The sequence below is a fragment of the Trifolium pratense genome, linkage group LG7 (genome assembly GCF_020283565.1).
Source record: "Trifolium pratense cultivar HEN17-A07 linkage group LG7, ARS_RC_1.1, whole genome shotgun sequence".
NCBI classification, from domain to species: domain Eukaryota; kingdom Viridiplantae; phylum Streptophyta; class Magnoliopsida; order Fabales; family Fabaceae; genus Trifolium; species Trifolium pratense.
The window spans coordinates 14,552,022-14,573,094 of NC_060065.1; the positions used below are offsets into that span (position 1 = coordinate 14,552,022).

The 21,073-nt window shown below is 38.3% G+C and overlaps 2 protein-coding genes across 2 annotated transcripts; both read left to right on the top strand.

The window, feature by feature from the left end:
• Nucleotides 1-9,389: 9,389 nt before the first annotated feature.
• On the top strand, nucleotides 9,390-17,318 carry LOC123899128. Its single transcript, XM_045950194.1, has 12 exons — nucleotides 9,390-9,503; nucleotides 9,740-9,879; nucleotides 13,666-13,948; nucleotides 14,039-14,266; nucleotides 14,807-15,061; nucleotides 15,143-15,813; nucleotides 15,896-16,090; nucleotides 16,191-16,295; nucleotides 16,397-16,463; nucleotides 16,556-16,651; nucleotides 16,735-16,837; nucleotides 16,982-17,318. The coding sequence occupies exons 3-11, from the start codon at nucleotides 13,673-13,675 to the stop codon at nucleotides 16,825-16,827; spliced, it is 1,986 nt and encodes a 661-aa protein (XP_045806150.1). The 5' UTR covers nucleotides 9,390-9,503; nucleotides 9,740-9,879; nucleotides 13,666-13,672; the 3' UTR covers nucleotides 16,828-16,837; nucleotides 16,982-17,318.
• LOC123895921 lies at nucleotides 10,076-13,330 on the top strand. Its single transcript, XM_045946387.1, has one exon. The coding sequence runs from the start codon at nucleotides 10,076-10,078 to the stop codon at nucleotides 13,328-13,330; it is 3,255 nt and encodes a 1,084-aa protein (XP_045802343.1).
• Nucleotides 17,319-21,073: the final 3,755 nt, after the last annotated feature.

Genomic DNA, 21,073 nt, shown 5'->3' on the forward strand with positions numbered 1-21,073 from the left:
GAATCAAGAAGAATGAGAAGATTTAGTTCACGTATTGCAGAGTTTCGGAGAAAGAAAGAAGAAGAAGAACGCGAAAAAGACGAGAAAGATAAAGAAGACAACAAAAAACCACAAGATGCTGAGATTATAATCATTTCATCAGATTCTGAGGCTGAACCTAGATCCCATAGAAGAACAAGAAGAAGAAGAAGAGCAGAACCTAGATCCCATAGAAATTTCATCAGAGGATGCTGAGGAGAAATCTGAGATTTCTTCTGAGTATTATCCATCTGACTAGGATTAGGTCGTCTTTTTCTTTTTACCAATGTACTCAACATTGTTAGATCATTAATAAAAATTTTCTTTTAAATTCAGCTTGTGTTCTTATTGTCTTGTTTAAAAAAAATAAAAGTAAACATCACACAACAAAAAAAAAGTATCAAACCAATAAATAAGAGAAAATTTAAAATAAGATTGTTCAGACGATAAATAACATTAAAGACATAAGGTGCAAAGAATCCAAAGGTTTTTTGAGAAAGGCTAAGAGCTGGTCAAATTTGTCATTCAGAGAACCCACGTTGGAAACTAGACCATCCACTTTAGATTCCAAATTGAGTTGAGCTGTCCTTTACCTTTCCAAACCTTCTTGTTGTTCCCTCAGAGCTTCTTGAAGAATCTGCAGCTGATCTTCAACCAAAGGTGCCTTGCCTTTATCAGAGGAGGGTTCACCTTCCTCTGGATAATCAATCATCAGAATATCAGCATCTGGAGCATCCTCTTGGTTCAGCTCAGGAATTTCTTCAGCTAGTCTTGCAGCAGCTTCAGCCAGACGTTCATTCTCAATCCTTTGATCCTCAAGGCTCTTGAAAAGCTTGGAGTCCACCCAGCAATCCTTAAAAGCAGACATATGCCTTGCAGTAGCAGAAATAGCAGCCAGCTTAGCACGCTCATGCTCTTCATGGTTAAACACAGTCAGTCTTTTCAAACTAGCCCTTGCTAAGCTGTCCTTCAGCAGATGTACCACTTCCAAATCCCGTTGTCCAATCACAGTCTTGATCTCATCACCCATTGCATCCAGAGCATTGCAGATTTTAGCCTTAATTAGTGACACCTCCATATCCACATCAGAGGGACACACCAAAAACCTGTCCTGAATGTGTGATAACCTAAGTAAATCATCATAAAGCTGATTGTAACACCCTAACCCATACTACCCTTAAAAACGTAATTTTAAAAACTTTTTAACAAGTGTAAAGGCAGAGTGCCACGCGGTAATTAAAACACAAGCATACACACAGAGCGTCATGAAGTTTAACATGAAAAGCAACAGCGGATTCATTCACACCAAGCATGCATATATATACATATATATATATATATACATAAGCCATATTCATCCCTAAGGATGTCACTTATACAAGAACTAGCATATAAAAAGGTAACACCGATATACGATGAAATCCAAGCGTGATCCCCGACTCGATGTTACATTACCAGAGCATTTACTATTTACAAACTCTAACCAAAAGCTAGTACTAAGAGGAGTAATCTATGCTAAGTCTCCTCACCAAAAGGTACTTCAACACCTTGCTAGAACAGCAGTCTAAACGTCGGCACAGCCCTCAGCCTGAATATCTGAACCCCCAAAGGTCCAGCAAATAACACAAAGCAGAGAATTAGAAAACATAATCGCATATCATACGAGCATAAGAAAGGTCTTACACTTTCGAACTACATCATTCATATCCTAACTCACGCCAAAACATCGCACTAAACGATTGTCAATTAATAAAGTTCAACACAATTCAACCAAATAATGTCACATACCATTTATCAAATATATGCGCATTTACCCTAAGGTATCTAATGCCAATTAATTCACTGTCATGCCATCCCTAGACATAACTAAATGCATGTGGTACCAAGATGTCTCACCAACGGTGGACCAAGAACAGTTTTATATCATGCTGGATATGTCGGAACTTACCGAACCATCTTATCTCCCTTGGATAAGCCAACACAGTTTTATATCCTGTTGGATAGCAACTCCGGACTCATGGATTCATCTAATCCGATCCTCGGCTTCATTATGGACACATAATCCATTTTCGTTATTGGAACCCAAGTTTCCAATGTTCACATACAATCATGAATGCATGTATGTATACACGTATCAACCATATGATATTCTTTAGCTCGAAGCTACTCTTTTATGAATGCGGGAACACAATCCTAACACATTCACTTAACATTGCAAATTAATGCCAAAACATAACATTGCTCATTTTAAGCTACAACTTATTGCATACACGTTTATCAATCATATAACGATTAACAATAAGCATTAATAGTATCAACATGTATCAACAATCATGTAAGGATACTCTTAAACCATGTTACAAGTGCCTAATCACACTTACAAACATCAACAAGAATTGCTGTCACAGAGGCCTTCGCTAAGCGAAGCCTCAGCGAGACATAGCGAACCACGTTCCAGGAAGTCACCTGCTCATGGCGAGCATTGGCGAGCTTCAACGAACTATTCGCTGAGCGAAGGCTTAGCGAGCCTACGCGAACCTCACCCGGAAGTCACCTGCTCATGGCGAGCATTGGCGAGCTTCAGCGAACATGTTCGCTACAACGAACTCCTCGTTGCTTAGCGAACTACACCAGAAAAGAATATCTGTTCTTGAGTTATCTAAGGCGGTTTAACATTAAATCAACTCAAAAATTCATTCAAACATGTTATAAATTCTTATAAACAGCCATTCCAAACATATATGGTATCAAGGAACATTAATCATCCCTTCCAAACATCCAAATACCTCTAACAATCAAAATCATGCCAATTTCTTGGGTTTTAAGCAACTTTCATAAACTTTTTCAACATGATCCAAACACATACATATTTATCATGAAATCAAGCTAGTGATTAACACATACAAAGTGATGATGAAGAACATCACACTCACATACAAAAGCTTAATCAAAAATCTAAAAGAAATTGAGTGGGAGAGTTCGGGAATGGAGACATAGACAATCTCCCCTCTCCTTGCCACTCAAGAATCATGAATTCTAATCTCTTACCTTAAGTTGGTGATGATCCAAGCCTTCTCTTGCTCAAGCTTTCTCTCTTGATCAAACCCTAGCTTAGCTTTGCTCTAGCTCTAGCTCACTCAAAGAAATGAAGTTATGATACTATTCATGTGTTTGACTTGCTACTTATACTACTCCCCATTGTCATGAACCAAGCCCAAATGGCTTAGGCCCATATGGCCTCTCACGCCCTTCAAGCCCAAAACAAAGGTTCTCGCGTCTAATAACTTACGCTCGGCTAAATAATTATTCGTCGCTCACTAAAATACTAAAAACCAATTAATAAATAAAATACATTTAATAAAATATACGAATACGAAAAATGGGTCGTTACAATCCTACCCCCCTTAAAAGAATTTCGCCCTCGAAATTACCTAGAAACAGATCGGGATAAGAATCTCTCATCTTGCTTTCCAACTCCCACGTCGCATTCTCACCAGCCGGTCCTCCCCACACGACTTTCACGGATGCAATCTCTTTGTTTCTCAACCTCTTCACTTCTCTTCCTTCGATTCTCAAAGGCACAGTCTCGATGGTCAAGTCATCCCTCACTTGAACATCGTCCGATTCAATCACGTGTGTCGGATCAGACACATACTTGCGCAACTGTGATACATGGAAAACATCGTGCAAATTCGCCAATGATGGCGGTAATGCAATCCTATACGCAACTTTCCCAACTCGCTTCAAAATCTCAAACGGTCCAATAAACCTCGATGTCAACTTCCTTGACTTCAACGCACGTCCTACTCCAGTAGTCGATGTAACTCGTAGGAATACATGATCCCCTTCTTGGAATTCAATGTCCTTCCTCCTCTTATCATGATAACTCTTCTGTCGACTCTGAGACGCTTTCATCTTCTCACGAATCATCTGAATCTTCTCTGTTGTTTCTTGTACAATCTCTGGTCCAAGAATTGCACCTTCTCCAGTTTCATACCAACACAGAGGTGTCCTACACCTTCTCCCATACAAAGCCTCAAACGGTGCCATTCCGATACTAGAATGGTAACTGTTGTTGTATGTAAACTCTACCAACGGCAAACAAGAATCCCAATTCACGTTTTGCTCCAAAACACAAGCTCTCAACAAATCCTCTAAGGATTGTATCGTCCTCTCCGACTGACCATCTGTCTGAGGGTGATACGCTGAACTCAACCTCAACTTCGTTCCTAAAGCTTCTTGCAAGCTTTCCCAAAATCTGGAAGTAAATCTCGGATCTCTATCCGAAATAATACTTGTTGGAATACCATGTAGCTTCACAATCTGCTCCACATAAATCTCGGCCAACTTAGGCACCAAAGTACCTTTCCTGATAGCAATGAAGTGAGCACACTTCGTCAGACGATCTACCACTACCCAAATCACCTCGTTACTTTTCTTGGTCTTCGGTAAACCTCCCACAAAATCCATTGCAATGCTATCCCATTTCCATTCTGGTATAAACATTGGTTGCAACAAACCAAACGGCTTCTGATGTTCAATCTTCGATTTCTGACAAGTTAAGCATGAATAAACAAATTCAGAAATTTGCCTCTTCATTCCCGGCCACCAAAATAACTTCCTCAAATCCTGATACATCTTGGTTACTCCAGGATGAATACTCAAACCACTTCTGTGACCTTATTCCATGATCATTCTTTTCAATTCGGGTACATCCGGTACACAAACTCTTTCGTGAAATCTCATGACTCCACTTTCGTCAATCTTGATATTGGTCTCCTTGCCTTCATTGATGAGTACTATCTTCTCCATCAATTTCTTATCCGATTTCTGACGTTCTTTAATATCTTCAAGAAAAGGATTCGTCAACTTTAACATTCCAAGCTTCACACTTGAAGAAGTAACCTCACACACAAGACTCAAGTCTCGGAATTCTTCAATCAACTCTAACTCTCTCACCATCAATGATGACATATGCAAAGTTTTCCTACTTAAAGCATCGGCCACCACATTGGCTTTTCCGGGGTGATAACTCAATTCAAAATCGTAGTCCTTTAAGAATTCAAGCCATCTTCGTTGCCTCATATTCAACTCCTTCTGGTCGAATAAGTACTTCAGACTCTTGTGATCACTAAACACTTCAAACCTCGATCCATACAAGTAGTGTCTCCACACTTTCAAAGCAAACACCACTGCGGCTAACTCCAAATCATGCGTTGGATAGTTCCTCTCGTGAACCTTCAGTTGTCTTGAAACATATGCTACCACATTACCCCCTTGCATAAGCACTCCACCAAGTCCTAACTTCGAAGCATCGCAATACACGACGAATGACTCTTTGGCATCAGGTAAAATCAACACGGGTGCAGTAGTCAATCTTCTCTTGAGCTCTTGGAAACTCTTCTCACAAATACCATCCCAAACAAACGCTTGATCTTTCCTCGTCAACTTGGTTAACGGTAAAGCCAACTTCGAAAAACCTTCGATGAATCTTCTATAATAACCGGCTAAACCAAGGAAACTTCTAATCTCTGAAACAGATTCCGGCGTTCCCCACTGTGACACAGCTTCAACCTTCGCAGGATCTACCGCGATTCCTCCACTTGAAATTATATGCCCCAGGAAACTCACCTCTTTCATCCAAAATTCACACTTTGACAACTTGGCATACAACTTCTTCTCCTTCAAGACTTGCAAAACAATCCTCAAGTGCTCTTCGTGCTCTTCCTCGGATTTTGAGTAAATCAAAATGTCGTCGATGAACACCACCACGAATCTATCCAAAAATGAATGGAAAATTCGGTTCATATACTCCATGAAAACTCCAGGTGCATTGGTCACACCAAACGGCATAACTGAATACTCGTAGTGCCCATACCTCGTCCTAAATGCAGTCTTAGGTATGTCTTCCGTCTTCACTCTAATCTGATGGTATCCAGAGCTCAAATCGATCTTACTAAACACACAAGCTCCAACTAGTTGATCCATCAAATCATCTATCCTCGGGAGTGGATATTTATTCTTGATCGTCACTTTGTTCAACTGACGATAGTCTATACATAATCTCATGCTTCCATCTTTCTTCTTCACAAGCAATACCGGCGCTCCCCATGGCGAAACACTCGGTCGAACAAACCTCTTCTCAAGCAGCTCTTCAAGTTGCTTCTTCAACTCATTCAACTCTGACGCTGACATTCGATACGGCGCCATCGATATCGGACTAGTTCCAGGTACTAGGTCGATAGAAAACTCTACCTCTCGCTTTGGAGGCACGTCAGATATATCATCCGGAAACACATCTGGGAATTCACAAACGATCGGTAACTCTTCTATCTTAACTCCTCCTTCGAGTTTCAATGATGCAAACATCATGAACATCTCGGCATGTTCTTTCAACGCTTCCGATACTTCCTTCCCGCTCATCAAATGCAAGTTCTCCTCCGGCTTCGGAAAAACAACGGCCTTCTCACGACAGTTGATATGAATTCGGTTGAAGATTAACCAATTCATACCAAAAATTACATCCATACCACTAAGTGGAATACACACTAAATCCATTCCAAAATGCCTACCAAAAATGGTTACGGGGCAGTTACGACATACTTGTCGGGTAATCACTGAACCATTAGCAGGAGTTTCTATTTCCATCCTACCCGTCATATCCGTTAAAGGAATACTAAGACGCTTCGCACAATCCAAATAAATAAAAGAATGTGTCGCTCCCGTATCTATAATCGCAATTAAAGGAGTGTCATAGATGAAACACGTACCTCTAATGAGATTGTCCTCAAGGCTAGCATCCTCTCCACTCAAAGCAAACACCTTGCCCATCACCTTCTTGGGCTTCTTACAAGTCGGACTCTTGTGGCCTTCTTCACCACAATTGAAACACACCACTTTTACTCTGCAAGCTTCGGTCTTGTGGCCCAGCTTTCCACAATTCTTACACCTATCTCCCTTCTTCGGGCAATCATAAGACATATGACCCCTTTCTCCACAGTTGTAATAATTTCCATTCACCGGCTTCTTACCACCACTTGTATTCCCTTTACCGCGGTTGTCATAAGGTTTTCCGCGCTCTTGTCCTTTCCCTTTTCGGTCATTCACAGCCTTGTAGTAGTTCACCTTTGCCCTACCATCTTCATCACAGATCCTACTCTTGTTCACAAGGGTCGCAAAATCCCTTATCTGTGAAAATCCAATCATATGCTTAATGTCTGGACGTAGACCACTTTCAAACTTCACACACTTGTCGTTCTCCGCTTCCAAAGTGTTGTAATGCGGGCTAAATGCACACAAAGTTTCAAACTTGACGGCATAGTCAGCTACCGTCATATTTCCCTGTTTCAACTCCATGAATTCCACCACCTTCTTATTCTTCACATCTGTAACACCCCGTTTTTCAAAGCATAAAAAGGGGTATTATTATTTTTTTTTTTTTAAACAACACGCTTAAATAAAATGGCGCGCGTGAACGCCCGCAACTATCTCGGCAATTCGTCATTCAATAGAAAATAAATATAACATCAACACATTATATTACAGGGCTTCCTCGAAGCAAAGTGTGTACCTGAATAATTTACATACGGCGGATACATTAAGTTCATCAACCAAAAGACACGAGTTATGAACCGAATATATCACAAGGCCAAAAGGCACTAAGCATGTCTGAGTATAATGTATAAGACATACAGTCATCCAAAATACAAACTAGGCCCTAAGCCTACCAAAATGTAGCCTAACAAGCGCTACTCCCTACACTCCGGGATAGTCCACGAAGTCCTCGCCGTCCACACGGCCTACGGTCTCAGATGGCGCTCCATCGTCTAGGGGTGGGAGGAGCCCGTGATATGGCATGCAAAATAAGGGTCACCAACTGGAAACAAGTAATAAAATACCGAATACACATACCAGAATAGAAAGCGGTAAACACTTATCACATCCTCACACCAAGAAGAATAAATAAAGTGCACACATACCCTAATGCAAGACCTCTAATGAATGGTTGTGGCACAATCACCCAGATCGAATGCCACATGCATGAATTCCGGAAAAAGGTGGATTACACCCGGCACAATCACCCAGATCAAATGCCAACTCAATTGGTGGATACTCCGGAGTACAATCACCCAGATCAAATACCGGCTCCGTTAACGGCGGTACAATCACCCAGATCAAATACCGTCTCCGTTAAAGGCGGAAGTATCACCCGGTACAATCACCCAGATCAAATACCGACAATGTTTGCATGAGCATACGTCCCTACATATACTAATGCAACAAACATACACATATTCATAACCACATGTCAACACATATATTTCCCACATATACGTAAGACAAATAACATCGAAAACAACCAAGCACACAAGCATGGAACCACAACAAGCATAACCACAAGCATACCCTAATGCTATTGACGGAAATAAAAAGGTGCCCTTACCTCGGCGAAACTTCCAATTACAAACGATTCCGAGTTATGCAACAATTCGTGCGCCCTAAAATAGTGGAGCGTACAATCCATAAGTCACGCCCAAAGTATTATAATGAAACTAAACCTATCAACAAAGGTCTAGAGGCATCTAAGGCACTTCCTAACACTCTCGGATATTATATTCGAGTCCTCCCCATAGTGATTAAAAATTCCCGAAGTTAAATACACTATTTTTCACAAAACAAACACATTTTCGACAAAATAGTTTTCAAACTAAAATGACCATAACTAATTCAACTCTTGTCCACTCGAGACGAACCATACGCCAAACTCTTCGTCTCGAAAAGACGGATCAAATGGTTAAGTTTTGAGGGAACTGAAACAATTTTAAATGGACGAAAATGCCCCTGCACAGTTCGTCCAGAATTGAGAAATCAAGGCATCACTAGTAGAAAAATGACTTTTGGTTTGGAGATACCACTACCGGTATGTGAATACCAGTAGTGAAATACATTTGACCAAAGGATTCCACTACTGATATTTTGAAAACGGTAGTGGAAAGTTCAGAGACAAGGGATTTCACTACCGGCTTTGCTAAATCCGTAGTGGAAAGTAGACACGGTGGCAATGTCGTAATTACGTGCAAAATTGTTTTAATTATCTTCCACTACCGATCTAGGATTCACCGGTAGTGGAATCCTAATAGTGTTATTAGTTTTTTCATATTCCCACTTTCCACTACCGATCTAGCTTATCACCGGTAGTGGAATCCTAATAGTGTTAATTATATTTTTCATTCTTCCCAATTTCCCTCATTCTGCAAACGCGAAGAAGAACACACTCTCCAATCCAATCGTCCCAATTCTAGTTCTCCCTAATTTGTTCCTCAAATCGTCCCAATTTCTTCAAATCAAACACTCTCCAATCGTTCTCCAATCATTCTCCAATCGTCCCAATTTCATTCGCGGTTTCATTCTCCAAACCCTAGACGGAACGACGAACCTGCAAACGCTTAATCGCCTCCAAATCTCTTCGTTTTCATTCGGTAAAGGTATGAATAAATCAAACTTCCCCCAAATTTCATTCGTTTTCGTTTTCATTCGTTTTCTGTTTATGGTTGATCTTGTTTTCATTCGTATTCGTTTTCATTCTTTTTCTGTTTATGGTTATTTGCTGGTAAGAAAAACACGCATTTTTCTCATTCAGTACATTTTGGTAGCATTGAATGAAGATTGGATATTCTAAGTTCATGTATGAATTGAGGGTTTCAATGCTTGTGCTTTGCAGGGGTGGAGCTGTTTTCTGTGTTAGGCGGTGGTTGCTGCTCCTACGTGTTGACTGCTGCTGTTTAGGGGCTGGTGTTGCTGTTTTTTGGTGTTGTCCTCTTTGTTTGAAGTTAGAAGGTTCAATCACGGTCTCATCTACAGGTACCGATTCTATTTCAAAACATATATAGAAGCTATAAACTTAGATGCAATTCAAATTACTATGTAAAAATTCTGCTATATGCAAATTCTGTTATAGGCTATGAATTTTTATTAAAATAGGGCGAGAGAATGTTTCGCAATAGTAACAACCTAGTCATTCCTTTAACTTAGAATGCATAAATTTCGAAACGTAGGTATGGACCGTAGTTGGATGAGAGCTAATCGATTAAGTACTGAGTACAGACATGGAGTGATGGAATTTCTACAGTTTGCGGAAAGTAATGCTGAACTAGAACGTCCTCCTCCTGAATTTCCTCCACTTTTTCTATGTCCGTGTATAAATTGTGCAAATAAAGAACCAAAACGTACTAAGAAAGAAATCATGAATCATCTAATTTGTGACGGGATTTGTCAAAATTATACACAATGGATATGGCACGGTGAAGTAGTAGCAACGCCAAGTGTGTCCCATAGAGAAAGTGGTAGTGTGGATATCGATGATCGACTAGAAGACATGATGCGTGATATTGGAGAAGATTCGTTTAAGAGGGCGCATGTGTATGAAACTTTATGCAGTGACAAGGATGAACCATTGTATCCGGGATGCACAAATTTTACCCGTTTGTCTGCGGTGTTAAAATTGTTTAATTTGAAAGCAAAAAATGGGTGGACCGACAAAAGTTTCACTGAATTGCTTGAATTGTTGATACAAATGCTTCCAGAAGGTAATGTAATGCCAAATCGTTATTACGAGGCGAAAAAAGTATTGTGTCCAATGGGTTTGGAGTATGAAAAGATACATGCATGCCCTAATGATTGTATATTATACCGAAAAGAGTTTGTAAACTATAATCATTGTCCGACATGTAAGGCGTCTCGCTACAAAAAGAAAGATGGTGATTCTAGTGATGATGAGGTGACCAAAACGGGTCCTCCCGCGAAAGTCGTATGGTACCTACCAATAATTTCAAGGTTCAAGAGATTGTTTGCTAATGCAAATGACGCAAAGAATCTTAGATGGCATGCAGAAGAGAGAAAATGTGATGGCCAAATTCGCCATGTAGCTGATTCTTTGCAATGGAAGAAAATTGACTCTTTGTTTCCAAATTTTGGCAAAGAGTCGAGAAACCTTAGACTTGGACTTGCTACTGATGGAATGAATCCGTTTGGTAATCAAAGTACTAACCATAGTTCATGGCCTGTTCTCCTGATGATTTACAACCTATCTCCTTGGTTGTGCATGAAGCGTAAATATATTATGTTATCGATGATGATTTCAGGCCCAAGACAACCAGGAAATGACATAGATGTTTATCTAAGTCCACTAATTGATGATTTGAAAGTGTTGTGGGAGGAAGGAGTGGATGTTTTTGATTCGTATTCTGGTGAACAGTTCAACATGCGTGCCATGTTGTTTTGCACCATCAACGACTTTCCGGCATACGGCAATTTGTCTGGGTATTCCGTTAAAGGGCATAATGCGTGTCCCATATGTGAAAAAAAAACATGTTATAAGCAACTGAAAAATGGAAAGAAGACTGTTTATCTTGGCCACCGAAAATTTCTAAATCGTTATCATCCATATCGTAGATTGCGAAAAGCTTTTGACGGAGACCAAGAGAATGGTGTTGCTCCAACGCCCTTAACTGGAGAGGAAGTTTATGAACGACAACGAGACATTAATGTTGTCTTCGGAAAGTGCCAAAAGCCAAAAGGGAGAGTGCCAAAAGCGAAAGTGCCAAAAGCCGAAAGTGAAAGTGTCAAAAGGAAAAAGCAGCCTGTTGTGAAAAGTATATGGAAAAAGAGGTCAGTGTTCTTTGATCTTCCATATTGGTCTAGTCTTGATGTAAGACATTGTATTGATGTGATGCACGTGGAGAAAAATGTATGTGATAGTGTAATTGGAACACTTCTCGACATTAAAGGCAAGACAAAAGATGGTGCACATGCTCGTCTTGATATGGATTTGATGGGTATACGACAAGAGTTAATACCACAAAAAATCAATGACAAGACATATTTGCCTCCCGCGTGTCACACTTTGTCTAAAGACGAGAAAACAAGTTTTTGCAAGTGTTTACAAAGTATCAAAGTGCCACATGGTTACTCGTCAAATGTCAAGAGCCTTGTATCAATGAAAGATCTCAAATTAATCGGCTTAAAATCTCATGATTGTCATGTCTTGATGCAACAACTACTACCTGTGGCTATTCGTGGGATATTGCCCGATAATGTTAGGAAAGCTATATGCAGGTTGTGCTTATTCTTCAATGCAATATGTTGTAAAGCAATTGATCCATTGAAGTTAGACGAGTTGGAAAACGAAGCTGCAGTTATCTTGTGTCAATTGGAGATGTATTTTCCTCCTTCATTTTTTGACATTATGGTTCATTTGATTGTTCATCTAGTAAGGGAGATTAGATTGTGTGGCCCAATTTATTTACGGTGGATGTATCCAATAGAGCGATACATGAAGATCCTAAAAGGGTATACAAAAAACCCACACCGTCCGGAAGCTTCGATTGTTGAGAGGTACATTGCAGAAGAAGCTATTGAGTTTTGTTCAAACTATTTGTCAGAAGTGGATGCTATAGGGGTTCCCAAGTCTCGTCATGATGGAAGATGTGACGGTGTGGGCACGCAAGGTTTAAATGTCAAGAGCATGCATATTGATATAATTCTTCAAGCGCATTTGTATATATTGAATAACACTGATGAAGTTCAACCTTACTTGTCTGCTCACAAAAGCATCATAAAGAAAATGCACGATAAGATGAATGAAAAATGGGTGTTAAGAGAGCATAATAAGAAATTCTCAGAGTGGTTTAAAGAAAAGGTCTGCCAAGATGATAGTGTTTCCGATACAATAAAGTGGTTGTCCTATGAGCCTAAATGTAACATATTGACTTGGAGTGCATATGATATTAACAAAACTTCCTTTTATACAAAATCAAAGGATGACCGCAGTACCATGCAAAATAGTGGGGTTATGATTGTGGCAGAGTCCATGCACTTCTCTAGTTCCAAAGATAAAAATCCGGTTATGGCATCTACACCCTACTTTGGGGTGATTGAAGAGATCTGGGAGGTTGATTACGTTGTGTTTAAAGTGCCTTTATTTAAATGCAAATGGATTGATATCAACAATGGTGTGAGAATTGATGAATTAGGATTTACACTAGTTGATCTTTGCAAGTTAGCTTATAAAGACGAACCTTTCATCATGGCATCCCAAGCAAAACAGGTGTTTTATGTCAAAGATCCTTCTAATGAACGGTGGTCGGTGGTTCTACAAGGAAAAAATGTGCATGGTAGTTATGAAAATCAAGAGCTTGATATTTCCGAAATTCCTCCTTTCTCAACAGATGTGCCTACCTTCATTGAAGAAAACGAAGAGGATGATGTGCATGCAGCTATTCGTTTAGATCATGACGAAGGAATATGGGATTAGACATTACTTTCACTATTTGCATTTTTTTACCACTTGTTTTGTAACACATAGTAATAAAACACCATTTGTTTTGATTGTTATTGAATTTTTTGTGCTGCGACATTTATGCTTAATTCAGTTTTATGCAAGTGTTTTATGCTTAATTCAGTTTTTTGTGTTTTGTGCTGCGACATTTATATTGCAAGTGTCTTATGCTTAATTCAGTTTTTTTTTTTTGTTTTGTGCTGAGACATTTTAATTTGCGACATTTATTTTTTGGTTGTTATTGCTATTAACCAACAACTCAGTTTTTGTGTCTTATGCTTAATTCATTTTTTTGTGTTTTGTGTAAACAGATACGATATGGCTGATTCAACCGACAACTCTGCTGAAACTAGTCAAAGTAATAAAAAAAGTGTTAGAGGTCCCACTATGTTGAAAGCAATTGAAAACGTTCGTAAAACGGGTATAAAGATCCCTCTCCAGTTTGATCTAGAAACTGGAGAGTGTTATGGTAACAATGCCTCCCATTTTAAGAGTTACGTAGCACTTCTTACTCGAGAAAGATGCAGTATTGCGAAAGAGTTGTGGAAACATATACCTGAAGGAGTAAAGAATGCTATGTGGACAGATATTAAGGTATTTGAAATTCAACATTTTGTTATATTTTATTATCATATCAAATACATCTTATGCTAACACCAAATTTTTTAAATGTAAATATTATAGGCTATTTTTGTTATACCTGAGTTTGATGATGCAAAAAAGAGTGATCATTTTAAGAAAATATGGTTTCACTATGCGGGGGAGCGATGGAAAGATTTTAAATCACGGTTGACTAGAACTTATATCACAGACCCCAAACCAGATGACGTTCCTCCATACGTCAAGTATCCTTACATCAAAAAAGATATATGGGAAGAGTTTGTGAAGTATCGACAGACCTCTGATTTTAAGGTTAGTGTAATTTCAAAATCATTAAACTGTGTTGACTGCTGCTTCTGCTGCTACTGTGTTAAATATTGTGTTTTGTGATTTGTGATTTTGTGATTTTTATGTCTTGACTGCTGCTACTGCGCTAAAACCGCGCTAAAACTGCGCTAAAACCGCGCTAAAACTGCTGATTCTGTCTTTAACATTGCCTAAAACCGTGATTCTGCTGAAACTGTCTTTAACACCTTACTTCATTTTTCTGCTGAAAACTGTGATTCTGTCTTTAACATTGCCTAAAACTGCGCTAAAACCGCGCTAAAACTGCGCTAAAACCGCGCTAAAATTGCTGATTCTGTCTTTAACATTGCCTAAACTGCTGAAACTGTGAAACTGTGAAACTGTGAAACTGTGAAACTGTGATTGCTGAAACTGTAAACTGCTGAAACTGTGATTTTGTGATTTTGTGATTGTGATTCTGAAACTATCTTGCAAAGAATAGGAAAAAAGTCTGTTGAAACTGCTGAATGTGATTTTTACATTACTAATTATTTGAGTTTATAATAGGAAAAAAGTCAAAAGGGTAGGGAGAATCATGCAAAGAATGTTTACCCACATGTATTATCCCGTGGCGGGTATAAGAGGCTCGAGGAGCAGATGATCAATGAAAAGAGACAATCCTTATCGAAAGATAGTTCTGGCTTAACTGATGATGATCGTCATCCATCTCCACCGGAACGCTATGAGACATGGACGAGAGCACGACAAAAGAAAGGGGGAGAATTCACATCTGAGCCTGTAAAAAAAGTTGCTGAGAAAATTGTAAGTAACATTATAATCATGCTTTTGCTTCAAGTAACACAATTATTTACTATATTGTGACTTTGTTTGTGCATGTTGTAGGAGAAAATTGTTGAAGACTCAAAAAAGGGTGACTTTGTTCCAACGGGACGTCACGATGTCCTAACAGAAGCCATTGGAACACCTGAGCATGGTGGTAGTGTTCGTGGTGTTGGAAAAAAACATAACATTACCACTTACTGGGGAAGATCAAAGGTTTCACGTCAAAGACAAGGTATAGATGTCAAAGAGCAACTAGCAGCATTTAAAGCAGATTTGGAAGCTAAGTTTGAGGAAAAGTTGGCGCAAGAGCGTAAGATGATGCAAGATTCTCTTATGGAGACACTAAAGTCCATGGGTTTATCCCAAACCTCTGATACAAATAATAGAGTCATGGTACCTGAAGCTTGTGCTGAACAAGTTGTTGTCACCGGAAGCGCAAAAGGGAGTTGTTCTCCTGCACCGGTCAAGATGCAAAATGAACTCAAGGAGGTTGTTGTCACTGAAAGCGCAAAAGGAAGTCGTTCTCCTGCACCGGTAGCAGAGGCTGAAGATAACATGGACGATGTTCAGAAATTGTTAATCATGGTTCTGAAAAAGGGTGATGATCATTTGGATGTACAATTAACTCATTGTTCAATGTGTACTAATTTTCTCATGTCTTGCAAGTGTATAAGAGAGTTGTTGGTGGGTTTTATTTGGCTCGACATGACTACTATAAGTGTTTGGTGCTCGTAAGTGTACTTTCTTATTTACTACTATCTCAATATCTGTTAATATGTTATATATCTCTCCTAACTTTAAAATTATATTCAGGTACATTCATCGTTTATGCATTGAAAACAACACCACAAATGTATATGGAATTTTGGAACCAAGTTTTCTGAACATTGTTGGTGATGCTGGGAAAAAAAGTGATCAGAGAATATCTCAAAGTAAATGCAAGAAATACATCCAGCATAAGTTAGAAAATGAAAAGAAAGAGTGTCAATTATTACCATTTAACCATGGGTAAGTTTGTATGAATTTGTGTATTTTTTTAATACTTATTTATTTTTTATAACTCATAGTTATTAACAATATAATACTGTTCTTCCACGCACGCGTACAGAGGACATTGGCAGTTGATAATACTTTGTCCAAAGATAAATACCGTGGTTGTTATTTGTTCACTACATTGGAAACTTAATCCAATAATGGAGAAAATTGTTTCAAGGTAATTAAGTTTATACTTTAGGGGTTTTGGTTATATACTATAAACATAAATTATTACAAATTTTATATGATTTTATGCGGCTTTTTTTTCTTATGAATTAGTGTTTTTACGGTTGATCAAATGGCGAATGGCAATAGAAAGAACAATACCGTATGGCTTTATCCACAAGTAAGTGTGGTATTCTAACTTTATATATATTTACTTTTTTGATAAGTAAGTGTGGTATTTTTTGATCAAATGTTACTATATATAATTTGTAGGCGAGGAAACAATATAATTCAAATGACTGTGGATACTATGTAATGAAAAATATGTTGGACATTGTCACTGCTAAGATAACTGATTCTTGGATGGAGGTAATAATTTTTATTTTTTATACATCAATAATTTTTTATAACCGAGTCAAGAATAGTTTTATATTATTATTTACTTATTGTAGGTATTTAATGACCCAAAAGAGTTAACAGCTGAGGAGATGTATGAATTGCGATTACGTTGGTCAACATATTTTTTGTCGTTATTGGAGGGTTAAGATTTATCTGGTGAGTTATAGAATAGTTCATTATTTGAATTGGTAATTTGAGTTGCTGTTTTGGAATTGGATAGAGCTAGTTTTGATTTTTGTGTATATTAGGGGGCTGTTTTGGACTTGCTGTTTAACCAATTCCTCATCACCAATTCTGCAGGGTGATGAGGAATTTGAGGAATTTGCTGTTTTGGACTTGCTGTTATTAACCAATTCTGCAGGGTGATGAGGAATTTGAGATCCCACTGTTTTGGACTTGCTGTTTTGGACTGTCATGGAATTGGTAGTTTGAGTTGCTGTTTTGGAATTGGATAGAGCTAGTTTTGATTTTTGTGTATATTAGGGGGCTGTATGCTTGGAATTAGAATAGATATAATTAGTGATAATGTTAAGTTTTGTGATTTTAATGTATTGAATGTGTAACTTGTTAGGAATTGACAATGAATTGTGGAAAATAATATTCGAAATTATGACAATTTTCTTTTGCGTTATTACCTACTAAAAGAACGTATAATTTATGCGCCGGAAGGGCGCCATATATTAATATGCAGGCACAGGAATTAAAAAAAACGAAAAAAAACAAAAAAACAAAAAAAAAAACTAACATACCACTACTGATATTTATAACAATCAGTAGTGAAAACCATACATACCACTACGGGTATTTGTAAATACCCGTAGTGGTATCCTCAATTCTAAAAAAAAAAAATTAAAACCACACATACCACTACCGGTATTTACAAATACCGGTAGTGGAATCCCAGACTCTAAAAAAAAAAAAATGAAAACCACACATACCACTACGGGTATTTGTAAATACCCGTAGTGGTATCCCAGATTCTAAAAAAAAAAAACTGGAAACAATACATACCACTACGGGTATTTGTTAAATACCCGTAGTGGTATCCCAGATTCTAAAAAAAAAAAACTGGAAACAATACATACCACTACGGGTATTTGTTAAATACCCGTAGTGGTATCCCAGATTCTAAAAAAAAAAAACTGGAAACAATACATACCACTACGGGTATTTGTTAATACCAGTAGTGGAATCCTCAATTCTAAAAAAAAAAAATTAAAACCACACATACCACTACCGGTATTTACAAATACCGGTAGTGGAATCCCAGACTATAAAAAAAAAAATGAAAACTATACATACCACTACGGATATTGAAAATACCCGTAGTGGAATCTCATACATACCACTACGGGTATTTGTAAATACCCGTAGTGGAATCCTCATAAATTTAATTAATAATACAGTAGAAACCTGACATACCACGACGGGTATAAAAAGACCCGTCGTGGAAAGTATTGACTTACAACGACGAGTGTATTTACTACCGGCCGCGGCCAGTAGTGGAATCCCTATTTGGCCGGTAGTGGAATCCCCTTTCTGCACTAGTGCATTCTCCCACAAATTTTCATTTTCAAAGCATACCATTGCTCTCTATGGTTTTAAACTTCAAAGGACACTTTCATACACTACCAAAACACTTGAAAACAACCTAAAAATTTTACGAAAATATCTCGACAAAATAATCGAGTTTTTCTTGCGTCGCAAATTTTAAGTTTTTCTTTCCAAATACAATCCTATAATCAAACTTTGACCCACCTATGATCATTTCATCAAAGCATGCTCATTTTTCACAAAATTGTGGACTTAGAAAAATTTTGCAAATTTTCCCCTCCCACTAAGTTTTGGTTCTGCCCTTTTTTTCAAAATCCCCCTTCCGCTCAAAATTTTTCGCTTCCGAGGGCATGGTAATATCCCATAATACCCCCGAGTTACTAATCCAAGCCCCAAAAAATTTTCCGGGCAAAGCCTCAAATTTCGAAAATTCAATTTTAGGTTCTTTAACACACATACAACACTAAAACCATTTTTTTCCCAAAAATTTTTGCATGGTAATTCGCCCTAGGCCACCATTGTGCCTCCCTCAAAGCCCTGACAAATTTTGAAACCTCTCCCACACTTTTCCGAAATTTCTCATGACCAAAAGTTTTCAAAATAAGGACCACACTCAAAATTTTTCCAATGCAAAGTCCTAGCTAGCATCTATTAGTTCACATGGCCATGGAATTGATCAACCAAACCACTTTGAGCATCAAAACAAAAGTTTCTAAAAATATGTTCATAAAATCCTCAAGAACACACTCAAAATTATTTTTCCTTGTTTCACAAAATTAAAGCCATAATCTAACATCCATTTCTCTACTAAGCTCATAAACAACACCAAAAAGAAAAGCACAAAACAATTTTTCAAAGTTATGATCATTTCAAATAAGTTTTTCAAACCCTAACAAAATATTTTATGAAAATCTTAATCACCATGGAAATCACAACATGCCAAGCTTAAACAAGCTTAAATACTACTCCTAAACACTTCCCTAGAACCACAAACAACCAAAACTAATTTCTAGAAAACTAATTCTCAAGAACATAACCCAAAAATTCCTACAATCATGAGTTTTAACCAAGCAAAAGAAAGGAGAAGACTAGTTACCTTAAGTGAAGTGATTCCTTGCAAGTTCTTATGATCCAACAAGCCTTGAATGGAAGGATTTGGTGAAGAAATGAGAATTTGGTGATGAATAGAAAATGGGGGAGTGGTTCACGGTTTGAGAGAGAAGAGAGGAGTGGAAAAATCTGATTTTTCTAAGTCCCAAAGAAGCTAAACCTCCTTACTATACATTGGTCTTGGTCATTCCTAGCCATTGGATCAAAAGTGCAACTAAAGTCATGTTAAACCCTCACCATTGGATCACTCAATCTCATCCACTCAAGATATATATTTCCCTCATGAGACACTCACGCCTCATCGACGAGTCGCACTACGCATACGAGCCAAACTCGCGAAACTAGAAAATTTAGAAACTAAATGTTCGCCTTAAGCGATTTCCAAAAATTATCGCGAAACATTTTTCCTCGACTGAAATTTTCTTCCCTAACTCTTAAAAATATTCTCAGGACATAACCTAACTCGCGCAGATATATAAATCTTCTATCTAAAATTTTACTGAATTCCGAAACCGTAAAATTTTACGACAGCGGGTAAACTATTGCCCGTTTTCTCAAAAACTAGCATAACGCGAAAAATGAAATTCTAAAGACACAGGATCATCCTCATTCCTATAAGAAGACTAGGAAAACAAACCCCGTGTCATTCTGACACTCGAACACAAAACAGGCACGATCTCAGCAAAATATATCGTAATAACGACGATACTCGAACTAATAACTCTCGAACTCTAATCAACCTATCTAAAACTAATGGTCTTCCATAAGACAAATCCAAATAGCATTCCTTAGCCCAACAACAAACCTCGGAAACGAAATCTACGCGAAAAACTAAGCAACAAAGGTCCCGGGTGCATAAACCCCTAAAGTCAACTAAAAGTCACAAAAGTCCACCTGTGAACAGTACCATGCGCCTATGCTCAGCCCCCATGGTCAGGTTTTGGCCTAAAATGGGCCTCTGCTGTGCCTGGCTCGAGTGCTAGGAAGTGTGGGAAAATTTCTGCGAATCCGCCTCTTACGGAAACGATCATAACTTGAGTTCTGGTTGTCCAATTGAGACGCACCAATATTCGTTGGAAAGCTAACGAAGAGATCTACAACTTTCATGTTGACCATAAAAACCAAATCAAAACGTAAAGGGGTCAAAAAGGTACGAGTTTGTTCAGACTTCAACAAAACAACCAAAACCTTGTTTTTTTCATTTCCAAACTCAACATCCATTCCACACTTAATTTACTCCATAAACTCATATAAATTAAAAGTGGAATTTAGGGGTCTTACATTACTACCCACCAAAAAGAAGTTTCGTCCTCGAAACTAAAGTGAGAGTAATAACTTAGATTAACTTCACGAAAGTCCGCAACCTAAGTTATCACATGACGTTTCCAACATCACATTCTTCTGCCTCCGCATCATAGTCCATTTCATTAAGTTTACACGAAACAGTGACGGCTACCTTCCAAAAAGAATTTTCAAAAACTTTACGCACTACCAAAGCTGGCCAAACTAGTCCATTCCAGTCAACACGATTCCGCCTACTAATAACAAGAGATTAAGGACGATCAGTTCCTCAATTTGTCACTAGATAGTCGACAACCATGATGGTGACGTAGACCATCTTTACCAAACTGCAATAGCACTCTCAGCCACTTGTACTCAATTCATCTGAATCACAAAGGTCCAACGTCTTCTTCGAGGTTTTCTACATGTCTCCTCAATTCTTACTAC

What these genes read in the sequence shown, in the direction of transcription:
- LOC123895921 (XM_045946387.1), top strand. Translation starts at nt 10,076, where the DNA reads ATGGACCGTAGTTGGATGAGAGCTAATCGATTAAGTACTGAGTACAGA.
- LOC123899128 (XM_045950194.1), top strand. Translation starts at nt 13,673, where the DNA reads ATGGCTGATTCAACCGACAACTCTGCTGAAACTAGTCAAAGTAATAAA. An exon ending in ATGGAGAAAATTGTTTCAAG is followed by an intron (nt 16,296 to 16,396) that starts GTAATTAAGTTT and finishes CTTATGAATTAG; the next exon opens with TGTTTTTACGGTTGATCAAA. An exon ending in CCGTATGGCTTTATCCACAA is followed by an intron (nt 16,464 to 16,555) that starts GTAAGTGTGGTA and finishes TATAATTTGTAG; the next exon opens with GCGAGGAAACAATATAATTC.